The 25610-nt window shown below is 44.8% G+C and overlaps 1 protein-coding gene across 1 annotated transcript in view; it reads right to left on the reverse strand.

Moving 5' to 3' along the window:
- LOC102972759 (guanylate cyclase 2G-like) overlaps positions 1-25610 on the reverse strand; it is a 55708-nt gene that overhangs the window by 8624 nt on the left and 21474 nt on the right. The window contains 10 exon segments of the mRNA XM_042960067.1: positions 661-838; positions 6619-6774; positions 8585-8753; positions 15796-15867; positions 16381-16485; positions 17220-17303; positions 19499-19636; positions 21915-22078; positions 22708-22850; positions 23972-24107. Coding sequence (XP_042816001.1) covers positions 661-838; positions 6619-6774; positions 8585-8753; positions 15796-15867; positions 16381-16485; positions 17220-17303; positions 19499-19636; positions 21915-22078; positions 22708-22850; positions 23972-24107 — 1345 coding nt within the window.

Here is a 25610-nt window from a genome sequence, read left to right on the forward strand (position 1 = left end):
GGCGAATAGTTTCTTATACTATAGCCCAACCCCAACTGATGAGCCATGACCTTTGGAATGCTGGTTTGGAAAACATTCTGAGGTCATGTCAAAATTCCCTGGGAAAGAGAGCCTTGATTGATTAGAGATATCTGGAATGGACAAAGGAGGACAATGGATGTGCTGATGTCTGATACATTTTTGTGTCATTAATGAAATAAAGGGAGAATTTATCACCCAACTCTAGCCAGCATGGAACACGGTGCTTTGCATGTGACAGGCATTGAGTGGGTATATGATGAATAAATGAATGAATGGATAAATAACTGAATGAGTGGAGGAATGAATGAATGGGGTGGGCCACACAGAACCAGTCACAGCCATGTAGTTTTAAAATTCTAATAGTTAGGGGCACCTGGGTGGCTCAGTCTGTTAAGAATCCGACTCTTGATTTCTGCTCAGGTCACCATCTTGCTGTTCGGGACACTGAGCCCCACGTCCGGCTCTGCACTGACGGTGCAGAGCCTGCGTGGAATTATCTCTCTCTCCCTCCCTCTCTGCTCCTCCCCTGCTTGTGCTCTCTCTCTCAAAATAAATAAAATAAACATTAAAGATATTTTATAAAAAAATAAAATTCGAATGGTTAAATGATTGGGAGAAAACATCACACATCTAACTCACCCTTTGGAACTGGATTCTCATAAAATTTTCTTGATGGAAGAGAAAGTGAGCCTTTTCTCTAGAGATTCATCCCAACATGCTCTCGCCATGGCCACAATCTTTTCATTGCCCTTCTCCTCTGACAGGGAAGGTCAGAGTGGAACTGAGGCCGTGGGGTCTTTGATACGGCTGATGATTTCTGAAATTCATTTGGGGTTTAAATAGCAAATGTCTGAGCTTTGGGCCATGTAGTACACTTCACTTTAAACATATGTGCTCTTAAATTTGTGAATTGAATGTATAAGTATATTGAATAGATTGGAATTTCAGAGAAACCTGAACATTTTATGAGAAATATTTGAGATCCTCGTGGAAAATGAAGATTCCTACTGTAAAACATATCAGCACCTTCTAATGAATCTGTTTTTAGATTAAGTCGTTTTTCTTCCAATGGAACTTTTCTTGAAGTACAGCATATCTCTATGTGACTTCAGGAGTGTATAAGCATCTGGGATGGGAAATCCCCAAAGCACACCTTTTGCAATTTGCATTCCATATAAAATGTCACATAAAAGTTATTTTAACAAATAATAAATGTCACCATCATGTGCTGCCTCGGTGTCCAACTTTGTAAACCTGTTTTCTTTCACTTCTGCATTGGCTTCTACTGACATTTATTAAACATTCTGCTATACCAGGTTTTTCAGAGGAAATAATAATTTGAGAACAACGTATACATGTTTTTGTGTAAAAATACTGTGGGCGTAACAACATGGATGAATCTTAAGGGCATTTTACTAAGTATAAAAGGGTCGTCTGAAAAGGCTACACTCTGTATGATTCTGTTTATATGACATTCTAGAAAAGGCAAAATTATAGAGACAGAAAACAGGTGAGATACCGTTAGGAGCTTGGGGAGGAGAAGGTGCTGAACACGTAAGTCACCAGGGACTTATTTAAGGTGATGAGACTGTCTATAGGGTACATGACACTGTGTATTTGCCAAAACCCATAGAACTTTACTGCACAGAGAGTAGACCCCAAAGAACACAAATTTTTAACAATATCAGTTGGGAGGTTGGACAACTCCAAGATAGAGGCAAACTGTGACAAAAGAATCTAACTGTATTATAATGGTATGACATTGCCCCGCTGAAGGGGATGTATTATAACTATATGACATCACCTGCTGACTTAGGCACTTCTGAAATGACTCAAGACCATTAAGACTAAACAAAAGGACCCATTCACAATCGCTGTATTGTAGACGGCAAGATTGGGGACAGAAGAAAAACTTTGCAAGTACTAGACACATATACTGGGATTGGATAAATAAATAAATAAATGGATGGCAGATGGTGGGAGCCAGGATCTCACTGTTGGAAAGGGAGGCTATGGATAGAGGCGGGCGGGGGGGGGGGGGACACTGGAATAAATGAACCGTGTAGTGGTAATGGTGTTGGAGATGTTAATATGAACTCATGCTTAGCTTAGTATAGATACAGATGGGTAGACGCAGATATGAGAATGTGTATACACGGAGGCTAGTGTACACATGCTTTTCCTTACTCTGTCCACTGAGAGGGGCTAGAAGCAACAACACCCTGGTTGCAATGAGCACAGTCAGCACCCAGGTCTTGGTTTCTAATATCACCCTCCAATAAAAAAGAACCAGTGTCCTTGAAGACATGGCTGATTCTAGGACTGAGGCAGGGAAATACAAGAGGAGGCTGAAGCCTCTCATGCCACCAGGAAGCAAGGCGGTACTAAACAAACCAAATCAAAACACAGCAATGGGTTTATATCAAAGGTACACAGAAGTCAATTGAAATGGAATGGCCGAAGATGAAACAACTGGAACAGTAAAATAAAGTAGTATTAGATTACAATTCAGAGGATAAAATAAAGGTATAGTATAATATATAATATAAAATGGACACATATGTTATAATATAGATATGCATAATAATATAATACAATACAATATAATACCAATAATTGAATAAATACATAAGTGGGAGAGAAGAGACAAACCTCCTGTGGAGAAAAATCCCAAATAGTTTACATAGATAGTCTCCACGCAGGGTAGTAGAGTGCAACACCCCACTCCTTAAGTGTGGACTTCACATAGTGACTTCTTTCTTCGGGGGACAGTATAGGAAGAGGAGAACCAAGGGTGGTTCTACAGTGGAGAAACCTGACAAGCCTCAGCCAGGTCAATATCAACAGTCATGTTGGTCAACATGATAGTCAACAGATAGTCATGTTGGTTGTATGTACCCTTGACATGATGTGACGAACATGACAATTTACCCCTGTAGCCTTCCTCTCAAGACATATAAGTCCAGTCTCATCATAAGGAAGAAAAATAATGAGACAAATCCCAAGTGAGAAACATTCTACAAAATATCTGGCCAGTACTCCTCGAAAGTACAATGTCATTAGAATTATAGTTTAAGGAACATTCTTGAAGAGCTTAGACAGACATGATGGCTAAATGCAGCATGACGTCCTGGATGGGATGCTGGGGCAGAAGAGGATATTGGGTTGAAAACTAAGGGAATCTAAAAGAGTATGGCCTTTGCTTAAGAAGAAGAAGGAGAAGGAGGATGAGAAGGAGGAGGGGGAGGAGGAGGAGGAGGAGGAGGAGGAGGAGGAGGAGGAGAAATAATGTCAGGCTCTGTGCTGCCAGCTCAGAGCCTGGAGCCTGCATCAGATTCTGTGTCTCCCTCTGTCTCTGTTCCTCCCCCGCTCACACTCTGTCTCTCTCTCTCAAAAATAAATAAAGATTAAAAAAAATGAAAAAAAGAATAAGAATAAATACAAGTTATAACACTGTGTAAAATATGATCTTGTTTTTTTGTAAATGTACATGCTTGTGTTTAAATTCTTGTTTTGTTAACGTTTATTTATTTTCGAGACAGAGAGACAGAGCATGAATGGGGGAGGGTCAATGAGAGAGGGAGACACAGAAACCAAAACAGGCTCCAGGCTCTGAGCCATCAGCACAGAGCCCGACGCGGGGCTCAAACTCATGGACCGCAAGATCATGACCTGAGCTAAGTCGGACGCTCAACCGACTGAGCCACCCAGGCACCCCTACATGCTTGTGTTTAAATGCACACTTTCAATGCCTAAAAATAATCTGAAGGACTATACATAAGAAAGTTCTATGGGTAATTGTGTTTTACATCCCAAATGAAGTGTAATTTGAGACATGGGACAACAATGGTTTTAAAATAAGTCACTGAAGAATTACTATTGTTGCATCTTCTGCTTTCTTATCCTCAGCTCTAAGAAATATCATGAGAGAATCAATAAAATGATATAAAACTTTGAACCATGGGTTCAAATTCACATCATGGGCCTGCACCTCGGAACACGTGTTCATGAGCTACTAACGTGCAGCCATCCCATAATCCACCAGTCACCAGTCACTCTATTGTCATTGTTCTTCTTCTTCGGTGTGCATCAGAATCAGGGGTGGGGGGCTTCTTAAAGCAGAGCTTTTGGGCCTATCCCCACAGTTTCCAATTCCAAAGGCCTGGAGCCGGGCCTGAAAATTTGCTTTTCTAATAAGTACCCAGGGGATGCTGAAGCTGCTAGTCTAGGGTTGCACTAGGCTTCTCAAAACTGTGGATCTTCAACATCATCTGGGAACTTGAGAAAAATGCAAATTCTCAGGCCTTGCCCCAGACCTACTGAGTCAGAGACCCTAAGTGTGGGACCCAGCAATTCTGTTTTTTTTAACAAGCCCTACAGGTAATTCTGACACCAACTAACATTTGAAAACCACTGGTCTAGTGTGCATAGGACATCAATATCTATTCAGTCCCCAGCACCAGGACTGTTTATAGGGAAGTATGAGATGTTAATGGGAGAAGCGTGTTTGGCCACAAATTAGGTGCACCTTGTACTTTCCTTGATTGCAGTCCTGTGTATACATAGTCCCATATGGCCAGCTTTCATTGAACTTTGTGGGCATAAGACTACAATGAGGGGCAAATATACCAATTGGGTACAGTCTTCCCACCCCCGCCCCCACCCCACCTGGTGCAACCAGATGGCAGCTGAGCTTAGTGAGTGTGGCTGGGATCCTTCCTCGGCTCGCTCTTGGAATATCTGAGTGGCTTCTTGGTTCTAAAGTCAGTTGCCCTTGGATTTGAATGACCCTTTTTGGATTAGTCTCCCCTCTTTTTCACTTCACCATAAATTAGAAAGTGGAATCCATTTTTAAAGTAACTATATACATTGAGAAAGGATCCTGACTTGAAATTCTCCAGGGAATGCATGATCTAACAATGATACTTGAGGGTGGCCATTGGGAATGGACTAGAAAAAGTAGGCATGGTGATAAAGAAGAAAAACCAGGAGGGAAAGGTGGGCTGAGTTGATTTAGCAACTGATACATGCACACCTCCCTATGCTTGTTCTCAGACAGTGGTTCTCAACATGAGCTGCGTGTTGGAATCACCTGCAAATGCTGATGCCCAGGCAGCCACCCAGATCGATAGCATCAGCACCTCCTAGGCCGAGATCTAGGCATCAGTAATTTTTAAAGTTCCCCAGGTAATTCCAGAGCACAGCCACGGTGGAAGATAACAGTGCTGGTGGGTTACACCTACTATTCTTTTTTTTTGTTGTTTATCGTTCTTGATCAAATTTTGCTTTATCTCCCCAGCTTCTGCCCTTAATTCCATGACGGGATGTGTGTTAAGAGACAACTCAGAAAAAAAATGAGCCTAAATATATCCTATAAAGACAACTGGGCAGCATTTATTTAAAAAATTAAATATACTTAAAATACATTTATCTCTTCAATCTCAAGCCCACAAAGATACAAGGCTGGTCACTGCATCAACTGTAATAGCAAGAAAAATGGAAAACAACCAAACTGTGCATCAATCAATAATACACAGCCTATCCTTACAATGAAAATTTTGTAGTCCTTAAGAAAGATTGAGGTAAATTTGTGTATACACATATGAGATGAAAGATACCCAGGCAGAGGGAACAGTGTGTGCAAAGGTTCTGGGGTAGGAATGTGTCTGGCATGTTGGAGGCACATGAAGGTGGCCGGCATGACTGAAATGAGCAAACCATAGGAGATGGAATTAGAAAGGTGTATTGAGATGAACTTTGTTTCTCAAAGAATATGTCCATGTCCTAACGTCCAGAACCTATGAATGTGACCTTATTTGGAAAAAAAATGTCTTTGCAGGTATAGTTAATTATCTTGGGTTGAGGAGGTCATTTCAGATTTCCAGGTGGACCCTAATCCAATGACAAATGTCCTTATAAGACACAGACAAAAGAGACATATACAGAGGAGGAGGCAACGTCAAAGTGAAGGCAGAGATTGGAGAAATGTGACCACAAGCCCATGAAATCTGGACCAACCCCCAAAAGCTGGACAAAGCAGAGAACTGATCTTCCCTAAAGCTTCTAGAGGGAGCACAGCCCTGCCAAACCTTGATTTTGAACTTGTGCCTTATACAACTGTAACAAAATACATTTCTGTCCACTAAACCCAGCAGGTATGTGGTTAACTTAGTATGGCAGCCATAGGACACTAATAAAGAATGTCAGAGGCCAGATCAGAGGCCTTTGGTGGTCCTGTCGGCCACTGTAAGGGCTTAGTTTTCATTCCCCAAATGGGAAGCCAGGGGAGGATGTTGTGACCAGAAGTGACATGACCTGACTCATTTTCCAACGGGATCACTCTGCTATAATAAAGTATGTAGTTCTGAGCTCTTTGATTGTTTTTGTAAGCAAATGGCAACTACTTTTTTTAATTAAAAAAAAAGAAACTTTAAGACAGAAAAACAGTGGAATAAATAATAAGTTGATAAACACTTCATAAAAAACTATCATTTAAAAGCTAGCATGCCACTGCCCCCCCCCCCCGCCCCCTGCAAATATAAGAAATAAAAGCTAGCCCACATGACCAAAGCCTGCCAAAGAGACTTTCAGCCTTACCGTCAGGCATCTCGTTGAGGTCAGCAAAAGGTCCGTGGTTCTGGTGGTGGATCAGCTCCGTCATCAGGATGGCAAAGCTGTAAACATCTCCCTTTGGGGTCCCTGACCGGGGTGCCTCTGGAAGCCGCTGCAGCTCTGGGGCCGTCCAGTAGAGCTCTGCAAAGCAACGGGTGTCATGAGGGAAGCATGGAGTGGGAGAGGGACAGGCAGAACCGGAAAAGTCACCCCTCTTTCTCAGGAAAACACAGAACTGAAAGTACCCAGCCCCCAAAAAATCCGCCCTAATGGTGCCTGACTTGTAGAGCGAAAAGGGGTCTGTGGGTACGTGAATGCAGACAGAACAATCAAGAAGGACAAACACTAACATCTTAACTGTGGTTAACACCTGATTGTGCAGTTACACGAAGTTTTCATTTTCCTTCCCCTTTCTGTGATTGTCTACATTAAAAAAAAAATTTTTTTTTAACATTTACTCATTTTTGAGAGACAGAGAGAGAGCGTGAGTGGGGGAGGGACAGAGAGAGCAGGAGAATCTGAAGCAGGCGCCAGGCTCTGAGCTATCAGCACAGAGCCCGATGCAGGGCTTGAACTCATGAACCACGAGATCATGACCAGAGCCAAAGTCACACCCTTACCCAACTGAGCTACCCAGGCGCTCCTGTATTGTCTACATTTGAAAAACCAACTTACAGAGGTACGATTCATAGAACATAAAATGAACCCTTTTAAAGCAAACAGTTCAGTGTTAGTTATTTAGCCCCTTTGCAAGATTGTACAACAAACCACCCTATCTAGTTCCAAAACGTTTCCAGGGCCTCAAAGTAAAATCCTGCAGCCATTAAGCAGTTTCTCCCTGTCTCCTATACCCCCAGCCCCCGGCAAGCACCAGTCCGCATTCTGTCTTTACAGATTTCCATGCTCCTGATATTTTATATACCTACATTTATTTGTTGGTGTGAGGTTGATGGGTTTATTTCATTGTAGGTTACAATCATTAAAAGAAAATATACTGGGGGATGGGGAAGTAGGGTGACTACCAACAGGTTTTCAGAATTTCCCCCTCTGTTTTTTTCTGTAAGGCCTCATCCCGTGTTACAGAACCTCCTCACATGCGCGCAGCAAAGCTGTTGGCAATGTGCTGCCCCAGGGAGAGGAGTTCAGATGGCTGGGATACATGCAAGGTAAGACTCAAGACTGCTCACTAGCTTTGGACAAGGAAGAGTCCGAGCTTCAGTTTGCTCATATGCAAAGGAGGGTTTGACTCCAGGCAGAAGGTCTTGCCCTGAGATGCGCATCAGAATCACTTGAGAGTTTTTGTTTCTATTTAATTTTATTTTACTTGAAAGGTTTATTTATTTATTTTTGAGAGAGAGAATCCCAAACAGGCTCCGTGCCATCAGCACAGAGCTCAACGTGGGGCGTGAACTCAGGAACGTGAGATGGCGACCAGAGCCGAAATCAAAGGCAGATGTTTAACCGACTGAGCCACCCAGGTGCCCCGAGAGTTTTTAAGAAACAGTGCTGATGCCCAGATTTCATCTTCAGATATCTGGGGTGAGAGCCAGCCACCCACATACTTTGTAAAGCTTCTCAAGTGATACCAGAGCAGCGAGAGGATGTAGGACCGCTGAACCCATGGTCTTTGAAGGGCCTGCAGATGGTGTGCTGAGAACACAGGTGAAGTGTAGTGGGGTATAGAGGGCTAAGGAGAAGACCGGTGACTTGCTTCGGGCCACCTGGCCTGGCCAGGATGAGCCCTAACCTTCTAACTCAGACGTCACACCACGGACTCACCACCCTGGAGGCTATTTTTTCCTGCTCCCTTGGGTGAATAGAACAACCACGCACTGTCAGCTCCAGAGTAAGGCCCCCTGCTGGCACCTGTGAGTGAGCTTCAGGAAATAGGGTGGGGTCAGGTGCCCCGTTACCACGTGGGCTAGTGGGTACACGATCTGTCAGTGGTTACCCTAGTGGTCTGTCGGTTCCTCGTTGTATGCTCTGTACATCCGGCCGTACTTGAACTCCCACAGCCCAAAGCCTGTCAGTTTCACCTGCATCTGACTGTCCACCAGGCAGTTGGAAGGCTTAAGGTTGCCGTGGGACCCCACGGGGCTCCTGTGGAGGAACAGCATGCCCTGGAAGAGTGAAAATAAGCAAATGAATTAGCGTAGGGGCCAATGGAACCTGTGTCTGGAAGACACAGACAGAAACAGATGGGCAGAAACACGACCCAGAGGAGGGGAACCGCCCATCTCTATGTTCATCTGTTCAAGAACCACTAACAGCCCCTTGTCCTTGACTCAACCTGGATAGTGTCACCCAAGTAGGGGAAACTATTTCTGGCTCCCCAGTGTGCAGCCATGAAGGCAAGGCCAGCCTAAAATAAATAAGCTCCAATAAGCTAAACAAAATAGAGTCTGACTAAGTGGTCAGACTCCTGACTTGAAATCCCAGCTCTAACACTTAGCAGAGAGCAAGTTACTTGACCCCATAAGCCTCATTTTTCTCATCAAAATGGATGTGACGATCTCTACCTCAGAGGGAGGCTGTGGAGATTAAATGTAATAATGCGTATGAGACACCAGACATGGTGCACGACACAAAGTAAACACCCACCAAAAATCATCATGAAAAATGTGTATAAAAACGATAAAAAAAATCAACTTGGAAACAACACTATGTAATTAAGAATATTCTTTTATTACCTACATGTTGCAAGTTATATTCTATTCCTACCTACATGTAATGATTCTATAATTATATTATATTATATTATATTATATTATATTATATTATACGCACTTTAGGGTCCTGTTTGAACACTTTGCGGGGAAAAGCAATAAAATGAGGAACGTTGGAAAATTCTCATGTCATCTGCCATGTTCTTAAAGGTTTATATCTATTATTATTATGCAATAATAAAGTACCATTATTTATGAAAGGCCCAGAAAGAACACCAGAGTCAGAAGGCATACATCACATCTCCACTTCACCGCTCGGTCTCTTCAAGCAAGACACTTCACCTCGCTGGGCCTCAATTTCATCATCTACAAGATAGGACTGTCTAGATCCCCACCACTTGAAACATGGCCTTGGGACCAGCAGCACCAACAGCACCTGGGAGCTTGGCAGAAATGCAGAGTCTCAGGCCCTGCCCAGATGTACCGAATCAGACTGTGCATTTTAACACAGTCCCCAGGAGATTCATGTGCACACAGTCTGAGAACAGCTGGCCTCCTCTACTGTTTCACATCTTGGCCGCCCATTAAAATCACCTGGGGAGCTTAAAAAGAAAAGACCAATGGTTGGACCTGAACAGAAGAGCCTACGTTAACTATGGATTGTGTGTGGCACAAGCCAAGCTGGATGCGAAGGAACCCAAAGAGACTAATCAGAATGGGGAAAGTGTGCCAACAGGAAGAGTTTGCTAAAGGAGGTGAGTCATGAAGGCAAAGGGCACACTCATTTGGCAAGAAGACGAGGGCAGAGTGCACAGATCTTTCCATAGGCAGGGAAGAGCTTTAAAGAAAGACCTGGGATTGAGGAGGGAAACAGGTATTTGGGGAGGCTAGATAGAGAAGAGATGAATTTGAAAATGAGAACGGTCACATTTGAAGCAGGATCTGATTGATGGATGTTTGTATTTCTCTGAAATTTCCAAGGGCAGACCTAGAAGCAATGAAACGAAGCCTAAGGGGATGGGCTGACTATGTTTTGGAAGTAACTGTAACAGTGCAGGGGGATAGGGGGACCCACTGTTTATGATCCTGGGGTCTTTGTTTCCTTACCTTCCTTGATGGCTTCGCAATAAGACATTTCTGTAATATTTATTCAACATTTCCTGTCTCTTGGAGTTGAAATACCTACATAAAGTTTCTTTAGATCTTTGATCTGAATCTCTGAACCATTCATTTTCAAAATACTTAGCATGGGAGCTGGTAGAGAGCCAGCAACCTGAGTATGTCACAGGTATGGGGCTGTCACAGAGCCATTTTAATTGCATTAGCCTGAGTATCACGGATCTCCTCACACCTGCCTCACCCAAGAGGTTTCAGAGCAAGAGTGAAAATGACAATGTCTTTCTCAAGGGTCTTACTGGATACTTTTTTTTAAGGTTATCATGCTAACCTTATGTGACATCCATTCTAAGTCCCTTACTTAAACTAGCTCGTGTAATTCCCGTAGTGACCTTGTAGAGTCAGGTGGTATTGTCATTGACCTCATTTTACAAATAGGGAAAGGGAGAAATGAAGAAGTTAACCTGCCCCAGGTCACATCGCTGGCCCGCAGTGGAGCAGGACTGGGAATAAGTACAGTCCGAGTCCCAAGTCCCTGCCCTCAACCAACTGAACAAATGTCCTCGACTGAAGAAAGAAAGCTCTGAAGGGCAGAGAGTGAGGAGTGACTGAGCATTGCATTGAAGCCACCAGGGTCCATGGAGATTCTCACTGTGATGTGGATCTGTGATGAACAAATAAATATCAATAAACCTTTCTTTGAGCACTTTGTACTATGCATTGTGCAGGGTGCTTTATACATGTTATCACATTTGGTCTTCCTGGAGATAGATTAATATTCCCATTCTCTGTTTCCCAATGAGGAAACTCACAGTTTTAAACTGCTCCTGAAGAGTGAGGGCAAAGCTGGAATATAAACCCAGGTTGGGTTGCCTTCAAGGCACAGCCGCTTCTAAATCATTAGCTTTTATTGTTTCCGGTGTCCTGGTGATTGTCCAGGAGGCTGGGGGGGTGGGGCGGTCAAAGCACACCTATTCTCCTAACACCATGATAGGAGGTTCAAATGACTCTCAAGCCCAGCTGAGGGGGGGGGGGGGGTGATGTCACCCATGGGTGTGGTACATAGCACTCAATGTTCCAGAAAAGATGAATGTGAGGAGGCCCTGAGTGGACTATTGCACCCAGAGATGGGGTCCTTGGGCCTCTTGGTCACCAGCTCAGGGACTCACTCTCCCTCAGGCAGTGATCATAGTCTGAGTCACCATCCTGCTTTAGTAAAACTCCTGAGCCAATAATGCATTAGAAATACAGTCTGGGGTGCCTGGGTGGCTCAGTCAGTTAAGTGTCTGACTCTTGGTTTCAGCTCAGATCACGACCTCACAGTTCGTGAGTTCGAGCCCCACATCGGGCTCCGTGCTGACAGTATGAGCCTGCTTCGGATTCTCTCTCACTCTCTCTCTCTGCCCGCCCCTACTCATTCTCTCTCTCTCTCTCTCTCTCTCTCTCTCTCAAAATAAATAAATAAACTTAAAAAAAAAGAAAAAGAAATACAGGCTAATGCAGAAAGCAGTGAGGAAACGCCCAAGGCAGTGGACACACCACTCCTACTCCCACCCCCAAATTCAGGAGGCTTGTGTGTTTTTTGAGATGATAGAGTTCAGTCACATTTTGGGACTGCAACCCACTCACTTGAACCTGGAGGGGGCTGTCTGGGGGCTGTCTCTGGAATTCTCCAGTGAGGCTCAACAAGCCAAGGTCTGGGCATGCAATCTGGGGAGACCTCTGTCCAATCAAGAATTCTCTCTCACCTCATGGAGACCTCCCCATGCAGCAGGACTGTCCCTGACACTCACAACTGTCCCTGGTCTTGCTAGAGCCAGGCCCACCCTAGGCAGGAGACATTTTACATCTGGTCACCACTGATCACTCCTGATGCCCAGGTTTATTAACAGAGCACATTCCATTAGGAGATGTTTGGGATACAGTGGAAATCCTAGAAATGGAGTCCTCTTTAAGAGACACCACACATCTCTTCAGTTCTTTTTCTTTTCCTGTTGTGGTGGAAAAGTATGATTTTATGTGTATTGTCACAGGCCACGTAGAACTGAGAGGTTTATGATTTATGTGCCAGATCTCATGCAGTTTTTGCAATTCTATTACCGACCTGTCTGCTAGTTACATTTACTCCCCTCCTGGAAAGTTGAGTGGGGGGTACCCCCAGTGCTCTCATTTCTGCATCCCACATTTGGGGTCTCTTGTACTTTATACAGGCAAGAAGCAGAACATGGAAGGAAGAACTCAGCCTTTGGAGACAGACTGGTTGCAAATCCCAACCTCCCTCTTACCAGTTGGGTGGTTACTTCACCTTCACTAAGCCTCATTTTATTTCCTCTTGAAAATGGAGTAACTATTAATTTTATTAATATTGGAGTTAAAAGTGAACAAATAGTGGCATGAATTGCTGATTATTAAGAACACTGTCCAATAGAAACACAGTGCAAGCTACGTGTATAATTTTCACTTGTTCAGTTAAATAGGTAAAATTACTTTTAATGATATATTTTACTTAGCCCAATGTATTTAAAAAACTTATTTCAATATGTGATCAATATAGAAATAGTGAGATATTTTTACTGATTCTTTGAATCTGGTGTGAATTTTACGCTTACCGCACACTTCAGTTGGAGCTACCTACGTTACCAGTGGTTAGTAGTCACATACAGCTGGTATTTTTTGGACAGTGCTAATTCATCCCATAAGACTGTTGGGGGAATAAATTCTTTGACTGTACATTTTTTTAGTACTAGGGATGGAGTTATCTGTGATAATAGCAACCCTATTGCTTCACCTAACAAATGATATTTGGTATATACCTATTAATGGGTAAGCACAGTGCTGAGCATATCTTAGTTTTCGCAACAACTCTATGAGATGGGGACTGTTGTTATCTTTATTTTATACACAGGGACACTGAGGCTTAAGGTAGGTAAGGTCACCTGGTCAGTAGTGGAAAGCCAGGGTTCAAACACCCAAGACAACTTCAATGCCAACTGCTCTCATCCTCTGAATCCATTAAGACTTCTCTTACTTAGAAATTGAAGTCCCATCGCTCACTCGAGAAGAGTATTATAATCTCCAAAGCTCCTTCCCAGGCTGGCTCCACTGGGTTGAACTCTTCAGGAACAGGACAATGAGCCAATTCTTCTGTGCCCTCCATGCCCAGAATTGGGTCTCAGTCAAATTAGGTGCTCAGTCAATACATGTTGGTTGACTTGAAAAGTCTGTGGCATCTTGGAATTTCTCTGGTACCTGGCATCGAGAGTGTTCTGGTCAAATAAACATCAGGAGAGGAATTGTTTTTATGATTGATATGTGATGGCCAGAAGCACAATCTGACGCACAGAGCTTGGCCCAGTGCCTGGGTCACCAATGGGAAATCTCTGAGAAGCTTTCATGAATTTCATGTTACTACTAGTCCCTTTCAAAGGAATTCTGGCAGAGTAATTGACCTTGAAGCACCTAAATGTGCCTTGACTGAACTCATTATGACTTCCTTACACTGTCCCATAATGCGCACGCTCCATTTCAGAAGACAACAATCCTTCTAAAGCAAGGTGTCCAGCTGTCTTTGGTTCCCCTGGCATGGAGCAGGGGATAGAGACTCAGTGACCTGAAAGGACTGATTAATACCAGGGAGACTTTCCTTTCAGAGTGCCATTATCACCTACCCTAGCATTTCTCCAGAGAAACTTTTGGGTTAACTCCTCTCAAAAACCAAATGCCGATGGAAAAAGCTAAATCTATTAGCTATTTGTATCTTACCTGGGGACAGCTAACTTACTCGTTTTCTCTTCATAACAAATATACATGATGTCATCCGTTTTGGCTGGGGCAGGAGACAGATCCCTGGAGTCTAGAATACTTCTCTGGGCTTGGTAGGAAGGGAAGAGAATGTGGGTGAAGGGAAGGAGAGAGGAGTCCAGGGTAGAAAAGGATGCCACATCAGATCCTATTTATAACTATCCCACCATTTAATTTTATATGTATATTTCCTAACTTTTTTTTTCTGTACCTAGATTTTATTCCATCTAGCGATGAAAACAAGTCCTTGTCTTCTTATGACAGTTCCCAGAGTGAGGCCAACCCTTAATAGATGTTCCATACAGTTTTACTAAAATAATGACAGTGGTGGCCCAAGGTTGTCCGGGAGGACCCAGTCATAGACGATTTCAGTTTGTCTACCTTTCTTGGTAATTACAATATTCCGGTTTCCACTAAAGCCCAGGAAACCGAAGTTTCACAAGGCCAGTAAGATTCAGCTTCTCCAAAATAAGGAGCAATCAAATCCTAGAGAAAAAAGAAAAAAACCTCTTTGATATTAGTCAGGCCAACCTCATCTATTGAACGCACATGGAAGCTGAGGTCCAGAGAGGGGAAGTGACTTTCCAAAGTCACTCACCAGTCACTACTGCAGGAGGGCAGAGCTTATATTTCACCCTGTGTTCCTCACAACACCCAGGCCAAGTCTCAACCTAAAGGAGTCTGTTGGTTGATGAATGGACTGTTGATTGACATGATGGCCAGCCCTGTCCTGCTGCCCATGTGTCAGACTGAGGGACTTCCTCACCAAGACCCACTCCCAGGTTGTGGGCATAGTCCCCTCTGATGATGAAAGCAGGCAGGACAAGTTTACAAAATGAGGCTGGATTTTAGCCCAGGGTGAGGAGGATAGACTTAGCTGGTCCACACTGACGTGCTGCTCCCCATACTCACCTTCCATCTGTGAAATGGAGCTATGATAGATCTACCTCATATTTTGTTGTGAGAATTAAATAAGTTAATACACAAAGTGGTAGAAAGCAGGCAAAAATAATCACTAAATATACTTCAGCTACAAGGCCACAAGTACTGCGATTGCTACTATTACTTTTTTTTTTTTTTCAAACACCACAGCCCTCTTTGCCCAAAGGAAAGACTCTGCTGCCTGCTTTTACAGCTTCCAGATCTGCATCCATAGCCCACCTCTCAGGTCAAGAGCTTTGAGGTAATTGTGGCACCAATTCCCATTTTCTGGGGAAAGGAATCAAAAACTAGGCAGACAGAAGGGGTATTAGGAATCTTCCTCCCCAGCTTGCTTCATGGCCTAGTAATTAGATTTTCTTCGGGGTAAAAAGTTCTACCCTGAAATGTAAATACTCTGCTCTTTGGGTACTGGATAAACCTAGCATCCCTTTCAACTTTAGTGTGCCTACTTGAAATCAAGGAGGGTGAAAAGAATGGAAAACCTGACTGAAGTGGTGAGTTTTAAGTGCAATCACTTTGAGGAGATCCGAGCAAGATCAGAGTTTTCAGGAAAGATTACAGTTCAACTTCACCAAAAACACGGAACAACTCAAAAAACGCTATGGTATTTGTTCCTTAAGTTTTATGCCACAGTCACCTTGACAATGTCATATGCACACGAGAGTTTGAATATCCAATCCATCTCATTATCTGAGTTTCTCAAAACATCCTGAAAGACAGTTACTCAGATTATCACCATTGACTCAACGTGAAGCACAGGGAGTTTTGTGTGCTGAATGGTTTTGATTCTAATATGCTGGATGATTTTGACCAGAACCAATAGAGCCACCTGAGGCAGAGTACTCTACAGCCAATACTCGAAATTTCCCAGGAGATATTATAACCTGACTCATTGTTAAGTCTGGAGTCTTATAAATACTTCCTTTTTCCAGACATAAAGATGATGGTCACATACTATGGGTAGGAAGGGGTCCAGAAACACAATTCAGAAGTAGCAATAGTGTCTTAGGCAACGAAAACAGGCTCAGGCAATCTCCACCCAGAGCAAAGAAAAATTGACTGTTGGCAATTCCACTGTTAACTGTAGGCGGCCCAACAAGATAATGCAGGTCTTGCAATTAAACCAGAGAGGGACTGTTCTTGGATAAAGGACAAAACATTGACGAGTTCTTTATTAGCTGCTATTAATCTAACCTGAGGTAAGGTTTACTAGTTCGCTTACCGTAAGACTCCCTTTTTTGCAATACTGGGTGACAGTGCAGACATTGGGTGGTTCTGTGCAAATGCCAAAGAAGGGGACAATGTTTTCGTGCCCTAATTCATATACCTGAAAATAATAATAATAGCTTATGATCGTAGTATGTCTTCTGTGCTGGGAACTCTGCTGTGTGCTTTACATACATTTAATTCTCACAAAGACCCTGTGAGAAAGGAACTCTGACTGTTCCCATTTACAGATGAGGAAACTGATGCTCAACAGTAAAATAATGTGTTGAAGATCGTACAACTTATTAGTGGCAGAGCTGGGAGGTAAATGCAGGCAGTCTGCCTCTAGCAAATAAACCAGAGGAATGATCCAAGTCTAACCTTAGCCATGGGGATTAACTAAAACCACATCACAGTAAACAGACCTGGCCCTGCTTCCTGGTGTTCATGGCTGTCAATGCCACAGTGTCTGGGCCATGACAGGTCATAGATTTCGAGCAAGAAGTCAGACCCCATGAATCTGACTCCATCCAAGGAAAAGTTTCAAGAGAGGTGAACAATCCTCACAGACACAGAGGATGGAGAGGTGGAATGAAGGCCAGGGGGAATTTAAGGGAAAAGGGCAAGGCTGGAAGGGGTCCCAGATTTCAGGTGCCTAAAGGGTCTTAAGCCTAATGTCTGGGCTGTCAGGGGATGGGGGTAGTGGGCCAATAAGCTTGGGGGTAGTGGGAAGAAACTTCCCATCATTGATCCTTTGGACTGGGGTGTTCCCAGATGGGAAGAGGGAGCTGGCAGCAGAGAGCCAGAGATCAGCGCCACTTTCTCTCTCCCAGGGAGAGTGGGGAGGAGCCTCACCAGTCAGATTTCCTGCAGCACAGACGGCTTCCTGACTGAGGCTTTTGCTTGGTCACCCACGTAGCAGATGGCCACATGGTTTCCCTGGAACCAGAGACAAAGTGGAATGCTCTTAATCCAGGATGATCCAGAAAAGCTCTACTCAGAAAAGACTAGGAAGGGAAGCAGGAAAACCAGCAAGAAATCCACCTACAAAAGGGACATCAGAGTCCAGATCAGGCCAGGGTGGCACTGTGCTATCTGTAGGTGCTCAGCTAGCTTCTTAACACATAAGATCTCATTTCCCACGTATCATAGCCCTGCAAGACGGGCATGTTTCCGGGTGGGATCACTAAGGTTCAGTAACTTGTCCAAGGTCACACATTTGTAGGTAATACAGCCAGAATTTGAACATCTGACTCCAAGATTACACTCTATTACACAGTAATGTCCCATTTTCATTCAAAGGGATGGTGAGCTGAGGTCTTAAGAGTAAGCCTGGAGTCAGATACTTGGGTCAAGGCCATTTCTACTGCTTACGACCTTACTGCTCTTACCTTACTTCTGCTTACCTCTTACTGCTTACAGCTTACTAACTTTGAACAAGGGATTTAACTTCTCCAAGCTTCCATTTCCTCATCTGTACCATGGAGATTAAAAAGGAAACTTATCTCATAGAGTTCTTACAACGCTTAAATCAGTTAAAATACGTAACACTGTTAATTCAATGCTTGGCACATATCAGGCTTTCAGGAAGTAGCGTATCTCATTGCCATTACCTATTAAGTCTGCTTTAAGAGAGTCAATAAATTGCCACAAATCATCTGACAACCTGGGGAAATCTGCATAGAAAAAAAGGTAGAATCTGGACACACAAGCCTCAGCACAATTTAAATGCCAACCCAAGATCTCCCACTTTTAGTATGGGGTTAATTGCAAAAGACTCTGGTCTGTGATGGGGGTTCCAAGGAGGAAGGCACCCCGTGGGATAGAGGAGAGGGTTCTTGGAAGAGGTAATGCTAAGGCTGAACTCTGAAGGGCAAGAAGGTTCTAGAGGGGGTGGGGTAGGGGCAGCAGTCATGGTATCGTCAAAGGTGCAAAACACACATGGCATAAGCAGTAAGACCGACTGGATAGTATAGGATTTCAGCCACGAAAAACAATTTTTCTGAAAGTAGGCTGGGACTAGGCAGTAGACAGCCTTGAACCCTTGTTAAAGAGTTTGGACACTACCATAAAAAGCTGGGGACCCCAGTGATGGTATTTGAGGGAGAAGAGAGCAAACATTTCAGGGAGATTAATCAATAGAGATATTCTGTGGCTTCCGGGTTGCCATCTCTAAATGGTTACTGGACCATTATACACAGTTTTGTATGAATAAAGGTGCTCAGGGTTTTATGGATGATGATATTCAAGACAATTTTTTTTGTAGTTCGAAAACCCAAGTAAACATTTAGAAAAATAAGTTCAGTTGCAAGAGGAATGCTTTGGTTCCAATCTTCATGAAACCCAAGTTAGAGCAAGGAACAAAATTTTCCTTGCTTGCAGCTTTTGGCCCCTGCTCTCCGGGACCTCCCAGATAATATTTTTTTTTGTATATTTCAAACACTATATATGAGATTTTTTTTCATCACATATTTTTCACCCAGAGGACTTGAACTTCTAGAGGAGTGCTAAGCACAGGCAGCCATAACGGTCTGGGGAGTGGAAGAGAGGGTGACAAAGGGCAGGCAGGAATTATGTCGCAGGCTCTGGTGGCTGTCCATGCTTATACTGCAGCAGCCAATTCGTCAGTGCTGAAGTGGTACCAAGGAGGCAGTAATACATGTTCTACGAAGACACTGTCCAATAAGGTAGCCACTAGCCACATGAGGTTCCCCCCAAATTAAAATGATATAAAACTCAAAACCGGTTCCCCAGCACACTAATGTTTAATAGTCTTAGAACGGTACCATACTGGACCACGCAGATTTGCAATATTTTCCTCTTTATGGCAAGTTCTCTTGGACAGAGCTGAGTCTAGTCTAGAAGCCAGCGTAGGAATCACCTGGGAGCTTGTTAGGGAAAATGCAGAATCTCAGGCCCCACCCCAGACCCACTCAACAGCATCGGCTTTGTAACAAGAGCCCCGGTATTTCATGTACACATTGAAGTTTGAGACGCCCCGCTCTGGAGCCACAAGAACACCCTGGCTTTTCCTTGGAGTGTTCCCCTATTCACAATGCCCTGCCTGGCAGAAAGGACAGGGGACAGAGACACACACTACAACGTGCATGCAGTCACTTTGCCCTCAATAGTACCTGGTAAAGCCCTACAGGGGCATAAAAGACCTCTTCCACCTGCTGGCTCTTGACAAGGGAACTGGCATCCCCAGAAATTATCACACTAGATGAGTTACTGTTGCTTCCTCTCGACACGGGCGTGCATCTCTGGGATGGCTGTAAAACACAACGCAACCCAATTGCTCTCCGTAGTACGACCAAGTACCGAAGAGAGTGTGCCTTTTATAGTTCAGGAAAATGGGCACCAAGGTCACGCAGTTAATAAGTGGGGAAAGTCAGGCCTTAAGTCCTGATCCCTCTGACCCAAAGTGTGAGTGTTTGGCTACTACATGAGTCACTCTTGTGTCTATACCACCACAGACAGTTGTCATGGATAAGGCTCTGGGGTCAGACGGCCCAAATTCAAGTTCTGGCTCTGGCGCTTAATTAGATGCGTCTCCCGATGCCAGAATCCTCTTCTGAAATGAGCACCTAACCACATTACCTCTCTATTTAATAACCCCAGTGCCTCCCTAACACCTAGAGAATGTGTTTAAAACAGAGGAATGCTGTTTTTCAAGCAGTCTTACCTGGAACCCTAATGTAGAAACCGGGCAGGACAGAGCAGAGCTGATTTGGTTGAAGAGGGAAGAAGGCTGAGTATTCTTCTCCATCACATCTCCACCCCCAATCTGTCATTCACCCCAGGACCAGACCAGTGAGCCCCAGAACCCCCAGGGACTTTGGAAACGACTTGCTAGTGAAGTCTGATCTGGTCCTAACGTGTTGGAGCTTCCTTGATTTCGGCTCCTCTAAGTCACCTTTATTTTTTGAAAGTCACAACTCATTTAGTGAATGAATAGTACATTCAAGAATACCACTAAAAAGAAATGAATAATACAAACTACAATTTTGAAAAGAAAGCCAATATAACAGGAACAACGCATATATAACATGACAGAGATGTTTGATTTTGACCCATAATGCATTCCTTATCTTCACAGTTAATCTAAATGTCTGTGAGAACAAACCTATATACTTTGGTCTCACTTTAGTGCTATTTTTTTAACAAGCACCAACATTCTAGAACACTTTTCTTTTGCTTTGAGATATTTAAGACTCATAAATCTGGTCAAATACGTAGATTCTTGTTATTCTCTTGATATCTTGAGTAGCATGTACTCCTGAGCAAGTACTCTCTGAAATTCTAAAATTACTGATCTTTAAAATTCATTTCAGTTGTAGGTTTTTAATAAATTGAGATGAAATCAAAATTTACTCCCTCCCTCTCCCTCTTCCCAGGAACAGAGAGCTCTTATTAAACTGCAGAAACTCGGGTGCCCGGGTGGCTCAGTCGGCAGGGCGTCCCAACTCTTGATTTCAGCTCAGTCATCATCTCCCAGTTCGTAGGTCCGGGCCCTGCATCAGGCTCTGCACTAACAGTGTGGAGCCTGATTGGGATTCACTCTCTCTCCCTCTCTCTCTGTCCTTCCCCTGTGATCTCTCTCTCTGTCTCAAAATAAATAAATAAACTTAAAAAATTGTTTAAAAAAACCTATAGAAACTTGAATCCGTCTTTCTAATCTAAAGAACATTTCTTACTAACATTTCCAGTAGGGCAATAAATCCTCCCAAATAATCAATGTATGCTTGCAAAGATTGCCCGGTTTAATATCAATAACAAAAAAAAAAGAAAAAAGAAAGAAAAGACACTTCAAAATTTCAAGCTAAAATACAAGGAGTCATAAGATACAGTCATGGTAGTAGTTTTTGAAATTATGTAAATGCTACACCCTTATCAAACAATGTTATGTTTATTAAATGCAATAAATATACATTTATTTATTTAATGTATATTAAATAAATATTTAATATATTTATAAATATATAAATCCTGGCTTACCCTGCGTTACTTCTCTCCTGGTCATCTCTAGCAAATCCCTCTTCCCAAATGTCACCTGCTTTCTGAAGATGCGGCTGAGACATTTACTCACTCCATTTATGGGGCTTCTGTCTCACCTTATAGACACCTCCGTGGGGCTCACCTCCCTCAGAAGAGGTCATTGAGCAAATGATTCTTACTATATTCGTCGTCAGCCAGTTAAAGGAGTTCATGTGGTTTTAAAAATAACGAAATGCTGCCCAGGAGACAGCTTTGATATTTGAGCAGGATATATGAGTCCTTACACCCACAGGGTAATAGAGCTGAAGGGAATCTTCGAGACCATCTGATCATTTATAAGGATTCAGAAGCTAAGGCCCAGAAATGACATTCCCAGGGATATTCATCAAGGAAGTGGGAGGCCCAGAGCCAGAATGTGGGGCTAAAGGGTCCGTTAAGCACCCACTTTATCAATGAGTCAGCCTCAGCTTTCAGAAACTCCTAGATGAGGTCCCTTCCACAAATCACTAGCCGTGAGCAGGAAGCGGATATCTGGGCCGGCTGTGGCCTCACCTTGTTTGGGGGCAGAATGGTGATGTCATCATAATTGATTTGCCACCAAATGTCTTCCTTTCGCCTTTGCAATTTTCCCCTCTGAATCCTTAACCAAAGACCTATGATGACAGCTCCCAAGACAGTAATCAAGAGGGCCATAGCGAGGATCACAGCAGTCACGCCTGGAGGACAGGGACATGTCATCACTACAGCCTGCTGAAGAACAGAAGAGAGCACGTCCTGGCCCCAGCCTGGTCATGCCACACAGATGCCTCAAAGGCTATCCAGACCTGGGTCCAAGCTAGGATGTCCTGGGTCCACTCAGACTTGTCTCTCCCAAGAATTCTTTTCCGACCTCCCCTCTGGTTCCCATGGCAACTGCACCCACCTCCCCCTGTGGATAGAAACTTCCATTGCAGACAATGGGGATGACTTCTGGTACCACCACCACTGTTACTGATCGCTCACTATGAGTTCTTAGAGTTGTTCTCTGTTATGATCCACCTAATTCCAGGAGCACCAGGCAATACTCCCTTGTTCAGACTCTAACTCCTTAGAAATGAAGTCCCTGAGACTCACATCCCGGGGGCCAGGTTTCCCTGGAGCCGAGGTTCTCTACAGGGGAGGCAGGTGATGTTGGAGATTTTTTGGGTGGCTGCACCTGGAGAGCGTGGCTAGTCTGTAGCGGGTAGAGGCCTGGGATGCAGCTATTCAGTGCACAGGACACGTCCGCACACAAAGAGTAGCCTGCCCCAAACATCAACAGTGCCACCGCTGTTGAGATACCCTCCTGGGGAGAATCCCTATGTACCGCCTTCTCTGAGCGCCCGCAGGGACCTGTAGAAGCAGGCGCCTTTCGCCTTTCCGCAGAGCTCATTGTCAAATCCACAGCTGGGTCTGTCTTCAGGAAGTGAGCCCCGGGGCCAAGGAAGAGTGGAGAGATTCCTCGCGGGTCTTAAAAAAAAAAAAAAAAGACAATTACAAGTCAGTGCCCACTGCATTTATTCTGCTTTGTCACTACCTTAGGCAGGGCAGAAGCAACTGAAACATGCACGTCATTTGCAAGAAGCAGGCCTTGGTCTCTTAATTCAAACATTTGGTGACCCATCCGGTTTTCACACCTCACCTAGACTCTTCAAACTCACCTGCAGATCATCTAATTCATGGAAGGGCACTATCATTCTGTTGGGGAGAAGAGCTGACTTCATCTTTTGATTGGAACCCTGTCACTTTTGATTTAAAAGTGATGTGTCAATGCTCCGGTGTTGCTGGGATTTTCTCCCGTGTTTGATGTAGACAACTCTTGTTACACAGCACCTTGACATCGCACACACCAAAACACCGCCCCCTTCGTGGAGAATGCCTGTTCCTACAATACCGAAGATCTGTTTGTTACTGAGGATTATGATTTTTTCATTTCCTGGGCCAGTTTACTTTGGCATATTAAAATTCCATAAGGGTAGGGAGGGAGAACAGTGTCAAATCAAATCTGGATTGGGGGTGGTGATGGTGGGGACAAGTAGCAATTCAATTAAGCTTTAGGTTTCCTTTTAGTTTTCTCATTGATTTATAGCCGAGAGAACAAAAACAGATTTTTTTTTCCCCCAGGGATTCCTGGGTACAGGAAGCCGGGATGGCACGCAGGTCCTGGTGTCCACAAAGCTGTCTGTTTGGGAATCAGGCCGCCTGGGCTGAGTGGGTTTGGCTGGCTGGGGACTCGATCCTGCAGGGGGTGCTGTGTTCCCCCACCCCTCGGGCAGGGCCTCTCCCTGAGATCGTGGGCTGTGGGACCTGCCTGGCTGCAAGAGGAGGCCTAGGTCCCCGTGGAGGTGCACTTGTGGGGTGCTGTGTTCTAAACTAGGATCTGAAGTGGCTGAGCCACACCCACAAGCAAGGGCAAGATTATTTTAAAGGCCCAGAGTAGACCTTCACCTGAGTTCAGGAGCAACAGACAACCTGTGTGGTGCATTCTAGGAGCCGGATCCCAAACCAGCCTCCCGGCAGGACCCCCAGCCCTTGCCCCCTCCCAGGTCCCTTCCTGTAGCACGATCTAAACATAAAGATCCCGACAGTACCTGATTACTTTCTGATCGCTGTCATATTGAAGAAAAGGAAGAAAGCGGGACCCGTTTCAAGATTTCTGTAGAGCATAGATTGAGTAATCCACGTGCCTTTCTCCCTGGGAGTCCACAAACACGGGGCCAGTGATTCCTGGGAAGAGAGAAGATGCTTACGATGAGGGGGACAGAGGGGAGCATGTGGCTGGAAATGCCAGTCTGTCAGCTCAGATGAGCAGAAGCCCCGCCCAGCAGCCACCAAAAGCCAGCAGTGAGGTTCTTGTCCTTTCAGGAAATCTGAGACAGGGTCAAGGAGGAGCGTGAAAAAGGAAAGGTGGTTCAGAGTGGTCCCCTAGTGGGGCAGGGCACTTTGGGCAGGCAGATGTGTGTTGTTAGGCCTATGCTGGGGAGCCCATCCAGCATTAAAAAAAACCAAGCAACCCACAATCAGATGTGACAAAAGGGGGCAGATGGCCTGACAGGCCCCCGGGGCATGAGTTTGCAAAGTTTGTTCTTAGCGAGCCTCTTCCCTCTTAGTTTTGGTTTGTGCTTGGTGTCGACATGGTGCCCCGTCCTGGCCCAGGATATGCTCAACCCCACGCACAAAGGACATGTTAGAGATTCCAGGGCAGCAAAATACGGCTCTTCCATACCAGCGACTAGGACGTACGGTCTGACATAGGACTTATCGCAGCTTCGTTCCCACCGGGGAGAGGACACAAAATGACCATTTATTGAGCACCTGCTGTGTGCCCAGCACCGCGGGTCATGGTGATTTCACACGACTAGCCCCAGCGGACCCTTCCGGGGAGGCACCACTCCTTAACAAGCAGAGGCTGGAGGCAGACTCCCCTGAGTTTCCAGGGCCAGGAAGAGGCAGGCCTGTTAGGCTCCAAGTGCCGTGTTCTCCCCAGGACCCCGCGCTGCCGGGCCGTGCGAACGCGTGCTGGCATCCCGAGTGCGAGGGCCGAGCCCAGCTCCCTGCTGAGGTTTGCACAGAGACAGAGCTGGTGCAAATACAACAACCCGAATTGCTGCTTTCAGCACGGCGCAACAAGGCGACGGGGGTTCATCTCCTAATTTGACCTCCTTGGCCAAGAGCCTCTTTTCGATTGGTGTGAAGGCCCCTGGCACTCACTAGTTCTGTGGCTGTGGTCCCGCCACCGTGTGGTAGAAACGAGTACGAGAAGCAGAGACAAATATCCTGATTCTGTCCAGGGCCAGTCCGATCAGGGGGTATTATCCCTGTCTTAGGAATGAGAAACTGGAGTGCACTGAAAGGTGGTAGCCGTTGTTGAGCACCCAGGGTGATTTGCTTCCCAGCCTATCCTCACCCCTGCGAGCAGAACCAGACCGGGCAGTCCCATCATTAGAGGTCATTCTCGGCAATCAGGCCCAGCACCCCGGTCAGAGAGGGCAGAGGATGGGAAGCATTGTGGAAGCAATCCCATGAGGCAGTCCTCACAGACTTTGAGTTTCATTCTAGACAGATTCGGCTCAAAAGGAGCTGGCGGGAGAGACTTTGCGCGGTGGTGGCAGCCGGGGACGGGGGGGATGATGTGCCCCCGAGGCCCCCTACCCTGGTCCGGGCAGCCTTCTGGATAGACCTGGAAGAGTGGCCCGTGGAAGCCGGGAGGTTGAACCTCAACCAGCCCTT

The sequence above is a fragment of the Panthera tigris genome, chromosome D2, assembly GCF_018350195.1.
Source record: "Panthera tigris isolate Pti1 chromosome D2, P.tigris_Pti1_mat1.1, whole genome shotgun sequence".
Classification (NCBI taxonomy): domain Eukaryota; kingdom Metazoa; phylum Chordata; class Mammalia; order Carnivora; family Felidae; genus Panthera; species Panthera tigris.